The 18738-nt window shown below is 43.1% G+C and overlaps 1 protein-coding gene across 1 annotated transcript in view; it reads left to right on the forward strand.

Annotated features, from left to right (window-relative positions):
- The window catches only part of LOC123700403 (fatty acid synthase-like), a 57378-nt gene that overhangs the window by 20917 nt on the left and 17723 nt on the right, over positions 1-18738 (forward strand). The window contains 2 exon segments of the mRNA XM_045647613.1: positions 18246-18429; positions 18512-18660. Coding sequence (XP_045503569.1) covers positions 18246-18429; positions 18512-18660 — 333 coding nt within the window.

Below are 18738 nucleotides of genomic sequence, written 5' to 3' on the forward strand. Positions count from 1 at the left end.
TTTATTATGAAAAGTCACTGCCCGCTATCGATAAGACGTTTCAAAAATTTAACAACATTTGATTAAGTAATTTATAAGCAGTTTCGACTGACTGTAGAATCGCTGTTAGCAGATGTTACAAATGGAAAGGAAATTCGAATGCATTTTCAAATGACTGAAGATTTTTGCCCTGGGATGAGCCGCGAGCTGCTTGCAGCTCGCGCACCACTCACCCTCGAAGGTGGACAGCCCCCCGGAATAGAAAATATTTGAATGAGAAATTTATAAGCACTTCCGATTGACTGCGGAATCGCTGTTAGCAGATAATAACAAATTGACGGGGAATTTTAATGCATAATGAATTTGATTTTAATCGACGCTACTAAAAAAACTGAAGTTTTCAATATGTTTTATACATCTTCACACATATTAAACTGAATTCGCAAGGGTGATAGTACAGTTAATCTGTTTTTGTTAAGAAGTTATTCAAAGCTTATATTTCTTTGTTAATTTATGTATGTTATTTTAATTTAGTTAAGTTTTTTTTTTTGTTTTATAAAATTGTATCTCTGTCGCATTGGGCATTGTCCTGTAATGGCATGTGATGTCTTTTAAATAAATAAATAAATATTTTATTGAGTGAATAAGCCAATCGTTCACGCTTTATAAGCGTAGGACTTACACCAATAGTAGCACACTACTCTCTGTTTTTGTATTGAAAATAGCGTATTTTTGTATTGCGAATAATGTAGTTCTTGAGTTGCAAGTAAGGTAAATAGAACAACTAAATATTATGTAGTAATTAAGTAGGTATATTAAATCGTTTTTATTTTTTACTTTTCCGTTTTTGAAGTCGGTTTTTTTAACGTAGTTATTTTTTATTTAATACTTTTTAGTGTATTTTTCATCGGGAATCAATGATTTTTCATCATTGACTGTAGATTGTAGAATCTCTGTTAGCATATAGTAACAAATGGACAGGAAATTCGAATGCATTTTCAATTGACTGAAAATTTCTGCCCCGGGATGAGACGCACCTGCACCTTCGAAAGTGGACAGCCTCCCGGAGTGGAAAATACTTGAATGGGGAATTTATAATCATTACCGACTGACTGTAGAATCGCTGTTAGCAGATGTAACAAATGGACAGAAAATTCGAATGCATTTTCAAATGACTGAAGATTTCTGCCCTGGGATGAGCCGCGAGCTGCTTGCAGCTCGCGCACCACGCACCCTCGATGGTGGATAGCCCCCCGGTATAGAAAATATTTGAATGGGGAATTTATAAGCACTTCCGATTGACTGTGGAATCGCTGTTAGCAGATAAAAGCAAATTGACGGGGAATTTTAACGCATTTTCAAATGACTGAAGATTCCTGCCCTGGGATGCTTCGCGGGCTGCTTGCATCCCGCGCACCACGCACCCTCGAAGGTGGACAGCCTCCCGGAGTGGAGAATACTTGAATGGGGAATTTATAAGCATTACCGACTGACTGTAGAATCGCTGTTAGCAGATGTAACAAATGGACAGGAAATTCGAATGCATTTTCAAATGACTGCCCTATTGCTTCAACTCAGAGGCAAAAGGGGCTCGCGGGCTGCTTGCAGCCCGCGCACAACGCACCTTCGAAGGTCGACAGCATTCCAGAATAGAAAATTGAATGGGGAATTTATAAGCATTACCGACTGACTGTAGAATCGCTGTTAGCAGATGTAACAAATGGACAGAAAATTCGAATTTATTTTCAAATGACTGCCCTATTGCTTCAACCCAGGGGCAAAAGGGGCTCGCGGTCTGCTTGCAGCCCGCGCACTACGCTCCCTCGAAGGTTGACAGCCTCCCGGATTGGAAAATACTTGAATTGGGAATTTATAAGCACTTCCGATTGACTGTGGAATCGCTGTTAGCAGAAAATTACAAATGGACTGGGAATTCTAACACATTTTCTAATGACTGCCCTATTGCTTCAACCCAGGGGCAAAAGGGGCTCGCGGGCTGCTTGCAGCCCGCGCACAACGCACCAGCTAGTTATTATCATATATATATAAAGCTACACTACCACTCACTCACTGACTGACTGACATCGGGTTTCTCGGAAACTACAGGGAAAGTTGGGGGGATTTCGACGTGATCGTGTAGAGGTGCTCCCAGTGACCACCGGAAAAATATAGCGATCTCGATCATCTTCGAAAACCAAGTGGACCCCTGGAGGTGCGCAAAAACGGTGGTACCTGGAGGGGGGGTGTCTGAACAAAAAATGCTCAGAACTGGTGGCGATTACCAGGGGAGGTGGAAAAATGGGGATTTTCGCGAAAACAAGATGGCCGCCGTACTTTGCCAAAATCGCCGTTTATGAATCCTTACGTCTCAAATTTGGCACACGTGTTCTGTTCGAGCCGGCGAATCGATCGGTGCCCCGTTCGAGTGGCTCCGGGCCCCCGTTTCCAACTTTCATACAACGTAAAATCCAACGGCCCGCGGAAACGGTGCGAGTTGGGTGGGGGGTCCCGGAACTAAAAATGATCACCACCCTGGGACGCTACCAGGGAGCCATAGTGGGTCGCTCGATTTTGGAATTTTTCCATTTTTGGCGCAAACATAAAAACGTAAATTTAGACGAGGTGGCGCGTCGCGGAAATACACTCACACCATGTTCGTACTCGCCCAGCTCCCAGGATATCCAGAAAAATCCGAAATCTTAAACTTTCCCACATCTCGCGAAGACGGTCAACGGCCCGCGCAAACGGTAGCAGCTACATCTGGGGTGCTCAAACTAAACTTGGAGTAGACCTCGAGCAATTACCACAGATAGTGAAAAAAATTCAAAATGGCGGAAAAAATGGCCGCCGCCATACAAATGCTAAAATGGCCATCGCTGATCCGATTGCGCTGAAACTTGGCACAGGGGCTTTAATCGAGCCGCACATTAAGATGGCATACTCATTATCGAGTTTCCACCGCTGGTTTCCAAGTTTCATACAACGAAAAATTGGACGGCTCTCTGAAACGGCGCAAGATAGGTGGGGGGTGTAGAACTAAAAAATGATCAGGAAGATGGGGTTCTACCAGGGCAATCGAGAAATTTCAAATTGGACGTAATTTTTTTTCAAAAAATGGCCAATTTTTCAAAGCAAGATGGTGGCGCCGGTTTCGTCACGATCGGTCTGAAAATTGACTTCTGTGCTCTGATTGGTCAGATTTACAAAACTGCATACTCAGAATTTCTCTCAGACCCCCGGTTTCCATTTTCCATACATCACGAAATTCAACGGCTCTCTGAACTGGTGGCACTTAGGTTGGGGTCACCAAGGTAAAAAATGTTTAAAAACTTGGTCCGCTTCCAGGCACATAAAATTTTTTGCTAAAAAGCGAAATTTTTTTTTTTCGAAAATTTTGTATGAAAATTTCCATAGTAGGAAGGGTAATTGAATAGCATCGGCAAAAGACGGCACCGCGGGCTGCTTGCTGCCCGCGCACCGCGCAACTTCGAGGGTTGACAGCCTCCCGGAGTAGAAAATATTTATTAACTTTTGAACTACCGCACGAGCCAAGCGAGCGAAGCGAGCGAGTCACGGCAGCGGCCAGCGTAAATATTCAAATAGGTAGCGAGGAGCGAAGCGACGAGCGTGTTAGGTTAACTTTTGAACTACTTACCGCACGAGCCAAGCGAGCGAAGCGAGCGAGTCGCGTCAACGGCCGGCCTAAATATTCAAATATGTAGCGATGAGCGAAGCGACGAGCGTGTTAGGTTAACTTTTGAACAGTTTATTATAAAAAATCACAGCCCGCTATCGATAAGACGTTTCAAAAATTTTACCAATATTTGAATAAGTAATTTATAAGCAGTTTAGGTAGCGAGGAGCGAAGCGACGAGCGTGTAAGGTTAACTTTTGAACTACCACACGAGCCATGCGAGCGAAGCGAGCGAGTCACGACAGCAGCCGGCCTAAATATTCAAATAGGTAGCGAGGAGCGAAGCGACGAGCGTGTTAGGTTAACTTTTGAACTACCTATCGCACGAGCCAAGCGAGCTAAGCGAGCGAGTCGCGGCAGCGGCCGGCCTAAATATTCACATAGGTAGCGAGGAGCGAAGCGACGAGCGTGTTAGGTTAACTCTTGAACAGTTTATTATGAAAAGTCACTGCCCGCTATCGATAAGACGTTTCAAAAATTTAACAATATTTGAATAAGTAATTTATAAGCAGTTTAGGTAGCGAGGAGCGAAGCGACGAGCGCGTAAGGTTAACTTTTGAACTACCACACGAGCCATGCGAGCGAAGCGAGCGAGTCACGACAGCAGCCGGCCTAAATATTCAAATAGGTAGCGAGGAGCGAAGCGACGAGCGTGTTAGGTTAACTTTTGAACTACCTATCGCACGAGCCAAGCGAGCTAAGCGAGCGAGTCGCGGCAGCGGCCGGCCTAAATATTCAAATAGGTAGCGAGGAGCGAAGCGACGAGCGTGTTAGGTTAACTCTTGAACAGTTTATTATGAAAAGTCACTGCCCGCTATCGATAAGACGTTTCAAAATTTTAACAATATTTGAATAAGTAATTTATAAGCAGTTTCGACTGACTGTAGAATCGCTGTTAGCAGATGTTACAAATGGAAAGGAAATTCGAATGCATTTTCAAATGACTGAAGATTTCTGCCCTGGGATGAGCCGCGAGCTGCTTGCAGCTCGCGCACCACGCACCTTCGAAGGTCGACAGCATTCCAGAATAGAAAATATTTGAATTGGGAATTTATAAGCACTTCCGATTGACTGTGGAATCGCTGTTAGCAGAAAATTACAAATGGACTGGGAATTTTAACACATTTTCTAATGACTGCCCTATTGCTTCAACTCAGGGGCAAAAGGGGCTCGCGGGCTGCTTGCAGCCCGCGCACAACGCACCTTCGAAGGTCGACAGCATTCCAGAATAGAAAATATTTGAATTGGGAATTTATAAGCACTTCCGATTGACTGTGGAATCGCTGTTAGCAGAAAATTACAAATGGACTGGGAATTTTAACACATTTTCTAATGACTGCCCTATTGCTCAACCCAGGGGCAAAAGGGGCTCGCGGGCTGCTTGCAGCCCGCGCACTACGCTCCCTCGAAGGTGGACAGCCCCCCGGAGTGGAAAATATTTGAATGGGGAATTTATAAGCATTACCGACTGACTGTAGAATCGCTGTTAGCGGAAAATTACAAATGGACTGGGAATTCTAACACATTTTCTAATGACTGCCCTATTGCTTCAACCCAGGGGCAAAAGGGGCTCGCGGGCTGCTTGCAGCCCGCGCACAACGCACCAGCTAGTCATATATATATAAAGCTACACTACCACTCACTCACTGACTGACTGACATCGGGTTTCTCGGAAACTACGGGGAAAGTTGGGGGGATTTTGACGTGATCGTGTAGAGGTGCTCCCAGTGACCACCGGAAAAATATTGACATCTCCAACACCCTGGACAAGAGAGTGGACCCCTGGAGGTGCGCAGAAACGGTGCCACCTGGAGGGGGGGTGTCTGAACAAAAAATGCTCGGAACTGGTGGCGATTACCAGGGGAGGTGGAAAAATGGGGATTTTCGCGAAAACAAGATGGCCGCCGTACTTTGCCAAAATCGCCGTTTATGAATCCTTACGTCTCAAATTTGGCACACGTGCTCTGTTCGAGCCGGCGAATCGATCGGTGCCCCGTTCGAGTGGCTCCGGGCCCCAGTTTCCAACTTTCATACAACGTAAAATCCAACGGCCCGCGGAAACGGTGCGAGTTGGGTGGGGGGTCCCGGAACTAAAAATGATCACCACCCTGGGACGCTACCAGGGAGCCATAGTGGGTCGCTCGATTTTGGAATTTTTCCATTTTTGGCGCAAACATAAAAACGTAAATTTAGACGAGGTGGCGCGTCGCGGAAATACACTCACACCATGTTCGTACTTGCCTAGCTCCCAAGATATCCAGAAAAATCCGAAATCTTAAACTTTCCCACATCTCGCGAAGACGGTCAACGGCCCGCGCAAACGGTAGCAGCTGCATCTGGGGTGCTCAAACTAAACTTGTAGTAGACCTCGAGCAATTACCACAGATAGTGAAAAAAATTCAAAATGGCGGAAAAAATGGCCGCCGCCATACAAATTCTAAAACGGCCATCGCTGGTCCGATCGCGCTGAAACTTGGCACAGGGGCTTTAATCGAGTCGCATATTAAGTTGGCATACTCATAATTGAGTTTCCATCGCTGGTTTCCGAGTTTCATACAACGCAAAATTCGACGGCTCTCTGAAACGGCGCGAGATAGGTGGGGGGTGTAGAACTAAAAAATGATCAGGAAGATGGGATGCTACCAGGGCAATCGAGAAATTTCAAATTGGACGCAATTTTTTTTCAAAAAATGGCCAATTTTTCAAAGCAAGATGGTGGCGCCGGTTCCGTCACGATCGGTCTGAAAATTGACTTCTGTGCTCTGATTGGTCAGATTTACAAAACTGCGTACTCAGAATTTCTCTTCGACCCCCGGTTTCCATTTTCCATACATCACGAAATTCAACGGCTCTCTGAACTGGTGGCACTTAGGTTGGGGTCACCAAGGTAAAAAATGTTTAAAAACTTGGTCCGCTTCCAAGTACATAAAAATTTTTGCTAAAAAGCGAAATTTTTTTTTTCGAAAATTTTGTATGGAAATTTCCATAGTAGGAAGGGTAATTGAATAGCATCGGCAAAAGACGGCACCGCGGGCTGCTTGCTGCCCGCGCACCGCGCAACTTCGAGGGTTGACAGCCTCCCGGAGTAGAAAATATTTATTAACTTTTGAACTACCCCACGAGCCAAGCGAGCGAAGCGAGCGAGTCACGGCAGCGGCCAGCGTAAATATTCAAATAGGTAGCGAGGAGCGAAGCGACGAGCTTGTAAGGTTAACTTTTGAACTACTTACCGCACGAGCCAAGCGAGCGAAGCGAGCGAGTCGCGTCAACGGCCGGCGTAAATATTCAAATAGGTAGCGAGGAGCGAAGCGACGAGCGTGTTAGGTTAACTTTTGAACTACTTACCGAACGAGCCAAGCGAGCGAAGCGAGCGAGTCGCGTCAACGGCCGGCCTAAATATTCAAATGGGTAGCGAGGAGCGAAGCGACGAGCGTGTTAGGTTAACTTATGAACTACCTACCGCACGAGCCAAGCGAGCGAAGCGAGCGAGTTGCGGCAGCGGCCGGCCTAAATATTCAAATAGGTAGCGAGGAGCGAAGCGACGAGCGTGTTAGGTTAACTCTTGAACAGTTTATTATGAAAAGTCACTGCCCGCTATCGATAAGACGTTTAAAAAATTTACCAATATTTGAATAAGTAATTTATAAGCAGTTTAGGTAGCGAGGAGCGAAGCGACGAGCGTGTAAGGTTAACTTTTGAACTACCACACGAGCCATGCGAGCGAAGCGAGCGAGTCACGGCAGCGGCCGGCCTAAATATTCAAATAGGTAGCGAGGAGCGAAGCGACGAGCGTGTTAGGTTAACTCTTGAACAGTTTATTATGAAAAGTCACTGCCCACGTTTCAAAAATTTTACCAATATTTGAATAAGTAATTTATAAGCAGTTTAGGTAGCGAGGAGCGAAGCGACGAGCGTGTAAGGTTAACTTTTGAACTACCACACGAGCCATGCGAGCGAAGCGAGCGAGTCACGGCAGCGGCCGGCCTAAATATTCAAATAGGTAGCGAGGAGCGAAGCGACGAGCGTGTTAGGTTAACTTTGGAACTACCTATCGCACGAGCCAAGCGAGCGAAGCGAGCGAGTCGCGGCAGCGGCCGGCCTAAATATTCAAATAGGTAGCGAGGAGCGAAGCGACGAGCGTGTTAGGTTAACTCTTGAACAGTTTATTATGAAAAGTCACTGCCCGCTATCGATAAGACGTTTCAAAAATTTAACAATATTTGAATAAGTAATCCCACCAAAACATTTTCATGTAAAATGTTGCCAAGACGAGCCCATATGACTCGCACTGTCAAAAAGTTATCAGATCTCATGTAGAGCCAAGCTTCTAACACTACACGCCCTAACTCTACAAGGCCTAACTTCACAAACTCTAACAAACTCAAACCTTAGTCAAAATATGTGGCTTGGCCATTTCGCTACATTCACATCGGCGTAAGGTGAAAAATTAATTCACTGTTCATTACTTTTGTGTTATACAATAGTTCTTGTAGTAACGAACGGCCAAGCCACATATTTTGACTAAGGTGTAGAGTTTGTGAAGTTAGGCCTTGTAGAGTTAGGGCGTGTAGTGTTAGAAGCTTGGCTCTACATGAGATCTGATAACTTTTTGACAGTGCGAGTCATATGGGCTCGTCTTGGCAACATTTTACATGAAAATGTTTTGGTGGGATTTCATTTCTTTTTGAAAGTTGTTTGTAACTAACAAAATTTTATATGTCGATTAAATTTTTATTTTTTTTTAACAAGGAGTACCTATACATATATATATCTAGGGGAACCAAGATTTAGATTATTAGATTAGACCTCTAGCGTCATCAAAATTTAATTTAAAATTACAGGTCTCATACAAACTCCCATCCCCCAGTTTAAGGGGTTGGAGGATGAAAGTTACAAGTTTTATAATTTTTTTGTTGTTTGTGTGCTAATACTAGCTTACATACAAAATTTCAGCTTTCTAGGACATTAGGAAATACCTTAAGAATTTTGATGATCATCAGTGAGTCAGTGACGAAATTAGCGTTTTTTAGATATAAATAAAATCTGAAGTATAAAAGCTAATGTAATTAAAACTTAATATGTTCAATAAGTCCTCTATTGACAATATATCCCGAAAATTTTGTTGATCTAGCATAATCCAAACCCAAGTTATGAGGGTTCAAAAAAACGTCGAAGCGCTTCGAGAAAAGGTAGGTAGTGCCCGTGCGCTTCGCTTGTTCGCCTGGCTCGTCTTGGCGGGGGCACTACCGTGCCCCCAGATTTATAAGCAGTTTCGACTGACTGTAGAATCGCTGTTAGCAGATGTTACAAATGGAAAGGAAATTCGAATGCATTTTCAAATGACTGAAGATTTCTGCCCTGGGATGAGCCGCGAGCTGCTTGCAGCTCGCGCATCACGCACCCTCGAAGGTGGACAGCCCCCCGGAATAGAAAATATTTTAATGGGGAATTTATAAGCACTTCCGATTTACTGTGGAATCGCTGTTAGCAGATAAAAAGCAAATTGACAGGGAATTTTAACGCATTTTCAAATGACTGAAGATTTTTGTCCCTGGGATGTACCGCGGGCTGCTTGCAGCTCGCGCACCACGCACCCTCGAAAGTGGACAGCCCCCCGGAATAGAAAATATTTGAGTGGGGAATTTATAAGCATTACCGACTGACTGTAGAATCGCTGTTAGGAGATGTAACAAATGGATAGGAAATTCGAATGCATTTTCAAATGACTGAATATTTCTGACCTGGGATGCTTCGCGGGCTGCTTGCAGCCCGCGCACTACGCTCCCTCGAAGGTGGACAGCCTCCCGGAGTGGAAAATACTTGAATGGGGAATTTATAAGCATTAACGACTTACTGTAGAATCGCTGTTAGCAGATGTTACAAATGGAAAGGAAATTCGAATGCATTTTCAAATGACTGAAGATTTCTGCCCTGGGATGAGCCGCGAGCTGCTTGCCCCGGAATAGAAAATATTTGAATTTGAAATTTATATGCACTTCCGATTGCTGTGGAATCGCTGTTAGCAGATAAAAGCAAATTGACGGGGAATTTAAACGCATTTTCAAATGACTGAAGATTTCTGCCCTGGGATGCTTGCGCGCGCACTACGCTCCCTCGAAGGTGGACAGCCTCCCGGAGTGGAAAATACTTGAATGGGGAATTTATAAGCATTACCGACTGACTTTAGAATCGCTGTTAGCAGATGTAACAAATGGACAGAAAATTCGAATATATTTTCAAATGACTGCCCTATTGCTTCAACCCAGGGGCAAAAGGGGCTCGCGGGCTGCTTGCAGCCCGCGCACAACGCACCAGCTAGTTATAATATATAAAGCTACACTACCACTGACTGACTGGCATCGGGTTTCTCGGAAACTACGCGGAAAGTTGGGGGGATTTCGACGTGATCGTGTAGAGGTGCGCCGAGTGACCACCGGAAAAATATTGACATCTCCAACACCCTGGACAAGAGAGTGGACCCCTGGAGGTGCGCAAAAACGGTGATACCTGGAGGGGGGGTGTCTGAACAAAAAATGCTCAGAACTGGTGGCGATTACCAGGGGTGGTGGAAAAATGGGGATTTTCGCGAAAACAAGATGGCCGCCGTACTTTGCCAAAATCGCCGTTTATGAATCCTTACGTCTCAAATTTGGCACACGTACTCTGTTCGAGCCGGCAAATCGATCGGTGCCCCCTTCGAGTGGCTCCGGGCTCCCGTTTCCAACTTCCATACAACGTAAAATCCAACGGCCCGCGGAAACGGTGCGAGTTGGGTGGGGGGTCCCGGAACTAAAAATGATCACCACCCTGGGACGCTACCAGGGAGCCGTAGTGGGACGCTCGATTTTGGAATTTTTCCATTTTTGGCGCAAACATAAAAACGTAAATTTAGCCGAGGTGGCGCATCGCGGAAATACACTCATACCATGTTCGTACTCGCCCAGCTCCCAGGATATCCAGAAAAATCCGAAATCTTAAACTTTCCCTCATCTCTCGAAGACGGTCAACGGCCCGCGCAAACGGTAGCAGCTACATCTGGGGTGCTCAAACTAAACTTGGAGTAGACCTTGAGCAATTACCACAGAGTGCAAAAAAAATTCAAAATGGCGGAAAAAATGGCCGCCGCCATACAAATTCTAAAACGGCCATCGCTGGTGTGATCGCGCTGAAACTTGGAACAGGGGCTTTAATCGAGCCGCACATTGAGGTGGCATACTCATAATCGAGTTTCCATCGCTGGTTTCCGAGTTTCATACAACGCGAAATTCGACGGCTCTCTGAAACGGCGCCAGATAGGTGGGGGGTGTAGAACTAAAAAATGATCAGGAAGATGGGGTGCTACCAGGGCAATCGAGAAATTTCAAATTGGACGCAATTTTTTTTCAAAAAATGGCCAATTTTTCAAAGCAAGATGGTGGCGCCGGTTACTTCACGATCGGTCTGAAAATTGACTTCTGTGCTTGAATCAGCCAGATTTACAAAACTGCATACTTAGAATTTCTCTCCGACTCCCGGTTTCCATTTTCCATACATCACGAAATTCAACGGCTCTCTGAACTGGTGGCAGGTAGGTCGGGGTCGCCGAAGTAAAAAATACTTCAAAACCTGGTCCGCTTCCAGGCATATAAAAATTTTTGGTAAAATGCGAAATTTTTTTTTTTCGAAAATTTTGTATGGAAATTTCCATAGTAGGAAGGGTAATAGGAATAGCATCGGTAAAAGACGGCACCGCGGGCTGCTTGCTGCCCGCGCACCGCGCAACCTCGAGGCTCGACAGCCTCCCGGAGTAGAAAATATTTATTAACTTTTAAACTACCACACGAACCAAGCGAGCGAAGCGAGCGAGTCACAGCAGCGGCCGACGTAAATATTCAAATAGGTAGCGAGGAGCGAAGCGACGAGCGTGTAAGGTTAACTTTTGAACTACCACACGAGCCAAGCGAGCGCAGCGAGCGAGTCACGGCAGCGGCCGGCGTAAATATTCAAATAGGTAGCGAGGAGCGAAGCGACGAGCGTGTTAGGTTAACTTTTGAACTACCTACCGCACGAGCCAAGCGAGCGAAGCGAGCGAGTCACGGCAGCGGCTGGCGTAAATATTCAAATAGGTAGCGAGGAGCGAAGCAACGAGCGTGTTAGGTTAACTTTTGAACTACCTACCGCACGAGCCAAGCGAGCGAAGCGAGCGAGTCACGGCAGCGACCAGCGTAAATATTCAAATAGGTAGCGAGGAGCGAAGCGACGAGCGTGTTATGTTAACTTTTGAACTACCTACCGCACGAGCCAAGCGAGCGAAGGGAAGGAATCACGGCAGAGGCCGGCGTAAATATTCAAATAGGTAGCGAGGAGCGAAGCGACGAGCGTGTGAGGTTAACTTTTGAACTATCTACCGCACGAGCCAAGCGAGCGAAGCGAGCGAGTCGTGGCAGCGGCCGGCGTAAATATTCAAATAGGTAGCGAGGAGCGAAGCGACGAGCGTGTTAGCATAGCTCTTGAACAGTTTATTATAAAAAGTCACTGCCCGCTATCGATAAGACGTTTCAAAAATTTTACCAATATTTGAATAAGTAATTTATAAGCAGTTTCGACTGACTGTAGAATCGCTGTTAGATCGCTGACAGATGTTACAAATGGAAAGGAAATTCGAATGCATTTTCAAATGACTGAAGATTTCTGCCCTGGGATGAGCCGTGAGCTGCTTGCAGCTCGCGCACCACGCACCCTCGAAGGTGAAACGCCCCCCGGAATAGAAAATATTTGTATTTGAAATTTTATAAGCACTTCCGATTGACTGTGGAATCGCTGTTAGCAGATAATAGCAAATTGACGGGGAATTTTAATGCATTTTCAAATGACTGAAGAATTCTGCCCTGGGATGCTTCGCGGGCTGCTTGCAGCCCGCGCACCACGCACCCTCGAAGGTGGACAGCCCCCCGGAATAGAAAATATTTTAATGGGGAATTTATAAGTACTTCCGATTTACTGTGGAATCGCTGTTAGCAGATAAAAGCAAATTGACGGGGAATTTTAACGCATTTTCTAATGACTGAAGATTTTTGTCCCTAGGATGTACCGCGGGCTGCTTGCAGCCCGCGCACCATGCAGCCTCGATGGTGGATAGCCCCCCGTAATAGAAAATAATTGAATGGGGAATTTATAAGCAGTTTCGACTGACTGTAGAATCAGTGTTAGCAGATGTTACAAATGGAAAGGAAATTCGAATGCATTTTCAAATGACTGAAGATTTCTGCCCTGGGATGAGCCGCGAGCTGCTTGCAGCTCGCGCACCACGCACCCTCGAAGGTGAACCGCCCCCCGGAATAGAAAATATTTGAATTTGAAATTTATAAGCACTTCCGATTGACTGTGGAATCGCTGTTAGCAGATAAAAGCAAATTGACGGGGAATTTTAACGCATTTTCAAATGACTGAAGATTTAAGCCCTGGGATGCTTCGCGGGCTGCTTGCAGCCCGCGCACTACGCTCCCTCGAAGGTTGACAGCCTCCCGGAGTGGAAAATACTTGAATGGGGAATTTATAAGCATTACCGACTGACTGTAGAATCGCTGTTAGCAGATGTAACAAATGGACAGAAAATTCGAATTTATTTTCAAATGACTGCCCTTTTGCTTCAACTCAGGGGCAAAAGAGGCTCGCGGGCTGCTTGCAGCCCGCGCACCACGCACCCTCGAAGGTCGACAGCATTCCAGAATATAAAATATTTGAATTGGGAATTTATAAGCACTTCCGATTGACTCTGGAATCGCTGTTAGCAGAAAATTACAAATGGACTGGGAATTCTTACGCATTTTCTAATGACTGCCCTATTGCTTCAACCCAGGGGCAAGAGGGGCTCGCGGGCTGCTTGCAGCCCGCGCACAACGCACCAGCTAGTTTGTATATAAGACTGGGCATATCGGCGGGGGTCGCCTCTTATCTGGGAATTTACTTTTAGTTGCGGGAAGGCTTTTATGCTTCTTCAACATTGCCCGGAGTATATACATTTTGCGCACTGTAAGTACCTTAAAGTCAGTGTATACTTGTTTCGTTGGGTATCTGAAGGGTTTGTTGAGAAGAGATTTAATCACTGCTCTTTGAGCTCGTTCAGCTTGTAGAATATTGTTTTTCGGAGCACCTCCCCAGACAGTGATGCAGTAACCAATAATTGATTCGCATAATGCGGTGTACACTATTTTAAGAACACCTTTATTGGCAGGGATCCGTAATTTCTTAAAAACAAATATTAACTTACGTATTCGCGAAGAGATGGCTTCAAGGTGCTGTTTCCAGGAGAGGCAAGAGTCTAACCAGACTCCGAGATATTTTACCGAGACGGCTCTATCTATGGATATACAATTGCAGGTATTTACTCTATCGCACGAGTGGGCTATAATTTTGAAAGAAGGTTCAGGTGGAATAGCAGATATTTTACTGGCAAAGGTAATAAATTTAGATTTTTTAATATTTAAGGTCAGGAAGTTTGAAGAAAGCCAATTTTGAACAACACTTAAAGCACCTTCCGCTCCTTTCTTTGCCTCATCCCAGTCACGGCCACTCACTAAAAGTACAGTATCATCAGCATATGCTATGATACGTGTAGAAGGATAAGCAAGTTGGCAAAGATCGTTAACATATATTTGAAAAAGGAGCGGAGATAGTAAACTCCCTTGGGGTAAGCCAAATTCCAAACATTCTTCAGTGCTGATATGACTACCAATCTTAACGGATTGAGTTCTATTCGAGAGGAAATCTTCTAGTAGTTTGTAAGCTGTTCCCCGGATACCAATTCGCTCGAGCTTTTTTAGTAGGATAGGGATAGAGATAGTATCAAAAGCTTTGGACAAGTCGAGGAATATGCCAATACACTTAAGTTTGTTGTCGATATTTTTAACTAAAAATTCTAGAAGTGCAGCGACTGCATTTTCTGTTGACATGCCCTTTCGGAAACCAAACTGATTGTCAGCGATGATTTTATATTTCTCAAGGTAGCTATTCATGTTCTTGTATATTATTCTTTCTAAAATTTTGGAGATAGCAGGCAGTACTGAAATTGGTCTGTAATTATTAATACTATCTCTATCCCCAGCCTTGAAAACCGGATGTACGATGGCCTTTTTGAGAGCTGTAGGAAAAATACCCGTAGTTAAAGCAAGATTACAGATGTGTGTGATGGGAGGTACTAGTTTAGGTCTAGTAGCGTTAAGTAATTTGGGGGTAATGCCATCCCACCCAGGGGCACTATCAATGCGGAGGTTACTTACTATACCATCAACTGTATTTTCATCGGTCTCCAAGAAAACGATCGAATTAGGCATTGAGCAATTTAAACTTAAGTTTGTAAATTTGCGTTGACTTGTTGCATCTATTTTATTTGCCATATTATTTCCTACGCTGGCGAAGAAGCTATTTATAGTATTAACTGATTCCAGGGGGTTACTATGCATGTTGAGGAGTTCAGTGCATGATGAGGTACATGAATCCTGATCTAACACGTTACGGACAGCTCCCCACATTTTTTTAGTGTCCTTACCGGCCTCGACGAATAATTTTTCTTCGAACTCCCGTCTTACTTTTTTGAGTAGGTTGTTGCAGAAGTTACGGTAACGTAAGTATGTTAATTTTAAAGTAGTATTTTTAGGGTTTTTATTTGATTTATAATGCATCCTGTCTCTATTGCGTATACATCTGAGAAGGCCAATTGTCATCCACGGTTTTTTGAGTCTAAGCTTAGAGGGAATAGGTCTAAGTATAGTATTCTTAGTCAAAATAGGCGAAAGTAGGTGGAGTAGTCTATTCATGGCTGTGTTAGCATCCGTACAACTGAGAACACTCGATAAATCGCATTGTTGAATATCATGAACGGTTTCTGTAAAATTTAAGTGGGGACGATTAAAGTGAGTGATTTTATTAGTCAATTTTATTTCTAAGTTCAATAGTAAAGCCGAATGATCAGTTATAGATGTTTTTAGTATAAGAGATGTGGGAACATAGGTTGATTTTATAAATATATGATCTAGACAATTATCTAACCGAGTTGCGAGGTGGTGAGCTGGAAGAAGCCCATGCGAGGCCATAAAGTTTAAGTAATGATTTGATCGATGATCACAGTTATTTGGAGTTATATTAATGTTCAAATCACCAATTAATGAAATATTACTAAATTGTTTATAATTTATTAAAATGCAATCTAAGCTGTCTAAAAAATTGTCTATGTTTTTATGGCATGGGGATCTATATATAGCAACTAATATAATTTTATTGTATATATTGCATACTAGGCCACTTGCATCAGTGAGATTCGGTTCATGAACATCAAAACTTAAAGAGTTTTTGATATATAGGACTACTCCATCATTTTTATTTATGACTTTTGATGTGTGGACTGAGGTATATCCCTTTATTTGAGGAATAATAGAAGACTTTTGCAGCCAACATTCTGTTAAAATGATTACATCTAAGTTGATTTTCATCGCTACGAGTAGGCAAAGTAAATCGTTGAAATTTTTGGTAATGCTTCTAATATTAATGTGCATTATGTTAAACGAGCTTTCAGTAAGATTTATATATTTTGAACATTGTTCTGGAAAGCATGTATATGAAGAGCAGACAATGAAATTGTCCAACTCATCGTTTATATCATTTACAGGAGCCATTGAGTATAGGTAATAGACTTAATAATAATTGACTGTAGGAAGTGATTTTGTTTTGGAAAGCTAAGCAATTTTTACTTAAATATACACGCGATGAGTTATGTATGGAGATAAGGAGAGAGAATGTGTTTATTGAAGTGCAAGTCTTATGTGTTAAATTAGTGCGAGAGAACCGATAAATGTTATTAAATTTTAAACAAGGTATAGAGTGAAGAGGGTGGTATAGTTTAACATTATGTGTTTTTTTGTTTGTATGTGTGTTAAGTAGTGAGTGCAAGTATGCTGAAGTTATAAATGGGAAATAAAAATGTGTTTTTAAATTGTATATGTGTGTAATCCTTTCTGTATAGATATTTTTAATTACATTAATTATAACTATTATAATGAAATATGATCGATTTACAAAGGTTATGCTGAATACACAGGTTATGTATACGACATTATATACTACAAATGCTTCAAAAAATTTGGGATATAGTCATTGATTAGTATTGTTTAGTAATTGTAACTCACGCAATGTTTGTTCTGTCTTAACGAGGATTTGTTTGGCGCCTGGCATTTTTCTTAGAAATATATTTCCATTTGTGGTCCAACAGAAATTGTAATTATTATGTTTTGCAAATTCCTTGGCAGCAAGAAACAGCTTTCTCGAGCTAGCGTAAAGGTGTTCCGATACATATATGGGGCGATCTTCTCCCGGCAAGCCGATACTATGAGTAGTAAGGCGATGATCTTTCGCATGTTTTTTATTGAAGGTTCTTAGGGAGGTAACAATTTGATTTTTTAATTGCACGTTACTAAGCTCGGCGACGATGGGTCTAATGGTTCCTGTTTTACCTGGTAATCGATATACATCCCGGATATTTGTTTCAACCAGCGTCACGTCGACTGCGGAACAAACTTTTTTAACTATGCTTGACAGTTGTGATATGGATTCTTTGTCCTCTGGTGGAATGTTGCGTATTTCGATTGTAGAAGCCCTAGTTGAGCGCTGGATATCCTGTAATTTTGTTTCGAGGCACTTAATACTTTCTCTGTATATTTGTTTCTCTTTTTGTAAAGTTTCAATTTGTTTAAGCATGTCATCATACTGTTTATTAATAAAGGTAATAGTTTTTTCGATTTCAAGATTAGATTTTTGTATAGCAATGTTTTGTAGTTTTATTTCAGCCATTTCGGAAGATAGTTTATTTAAAGCTGAGGTTTGGTCATCACAGAATTTCTTAAGAAACGATTCTTGTTCATTTTTCCATGCTTTCAATATTTGGTGTATGTCGATAGAAGTATCCTTGGTATCCGAGTCCGGGGAAGAGCAGGGACGAGGACGTTTTTGGCGCATTGTTGTATTTACATTGGCACTAGGACTGCTTGATATCAGTTGCGGAATGTCCGATTCAGACATTGTTTGAGTAATATTGCTGGAGGTAGACGGAGGTGAGCGTTGAACGCGAGGCATGATACCAGTGCCAAGGTATACTAGATCTTAACACTTACGCGCGTTGAGTCGTTTATGCAGTGAGTACAGCGTAAATGACCTTCAATCAGCAAGGCTCGTGACGTGATCTTCGTAGTACGGGACAGCAATAATTATGGCTACTGTCTTTTTCTCGCAGAGGTGACGGAGTGCGGCGGAGAAAGACTTCGTCGTAGCGGCGCCGTAGAGCGATGGACGCAAGATTGGTCACTTCGTCACTATTTTTAAGAGTTAAAGTCGCGCACACGATTAAATTTACAAGAAACAAAAACACGTCTGCTCGCTGTCACAGTTTGGACGGAAATCATCAATCAATATGTACGAATACTCTTCTTAGTGTCAAGTCAATTTTTTGGATTGTAGTTGGAATTAGAACTGTATACGAATATAAAGTTACAGTCGAATTGAGGGAAAAAGGTATGAATTTCATTAGAAGTTAATTTCTTTTTAGATTTCCAAAATGTGTCCACCAGAAATTGAAGTGGCATGTCGCAACAGTTCCGAATCATCGACTATCTCAGGGCCAGCAGATGCTATGAAGGAGTTTGTTGATTCTCTGACCGCGAAGGGCATATTTGCTAAGGAAGTCCCATGTTCCAACATCGCGTATCACTCAAGATATATTGCTGACGCAGGTAAAAACAATGATTCGTTTATCATTTTCGCATACCATATATGAAAAATATGTATATTATATTCCTCTTTTATTTTTTTCAGGACCTGGTCTTTTAAAATACTTAAGCGAAGTAATAAAGACTCCGCGACTGCGCTCCGAACGCTGGGTATCAACATCTATTCCTGAAGAAAGATGGGAAGAGCCACTTGCAAAGTACTCCTCAGCGGAATATCACACCAATAACTTGCTTGTAATTTTTATTCTTTTTTTCACCATAGAGACGTTCGGTATCATAATTATTATTATTGTATATCAAAGTTGCTCTTTT

This window comes from Colias croceus, chromosome 19, assembly GCF_905220415.1.
Source record: "Colias croceus chromosome 19, ilColCroc2.1".
Lineage (NCBI taxonomy): Eukaryota > Metazoa > Arthropoda > Insecta > Lepidoptera > Pieridae > Colias > Colias croceus.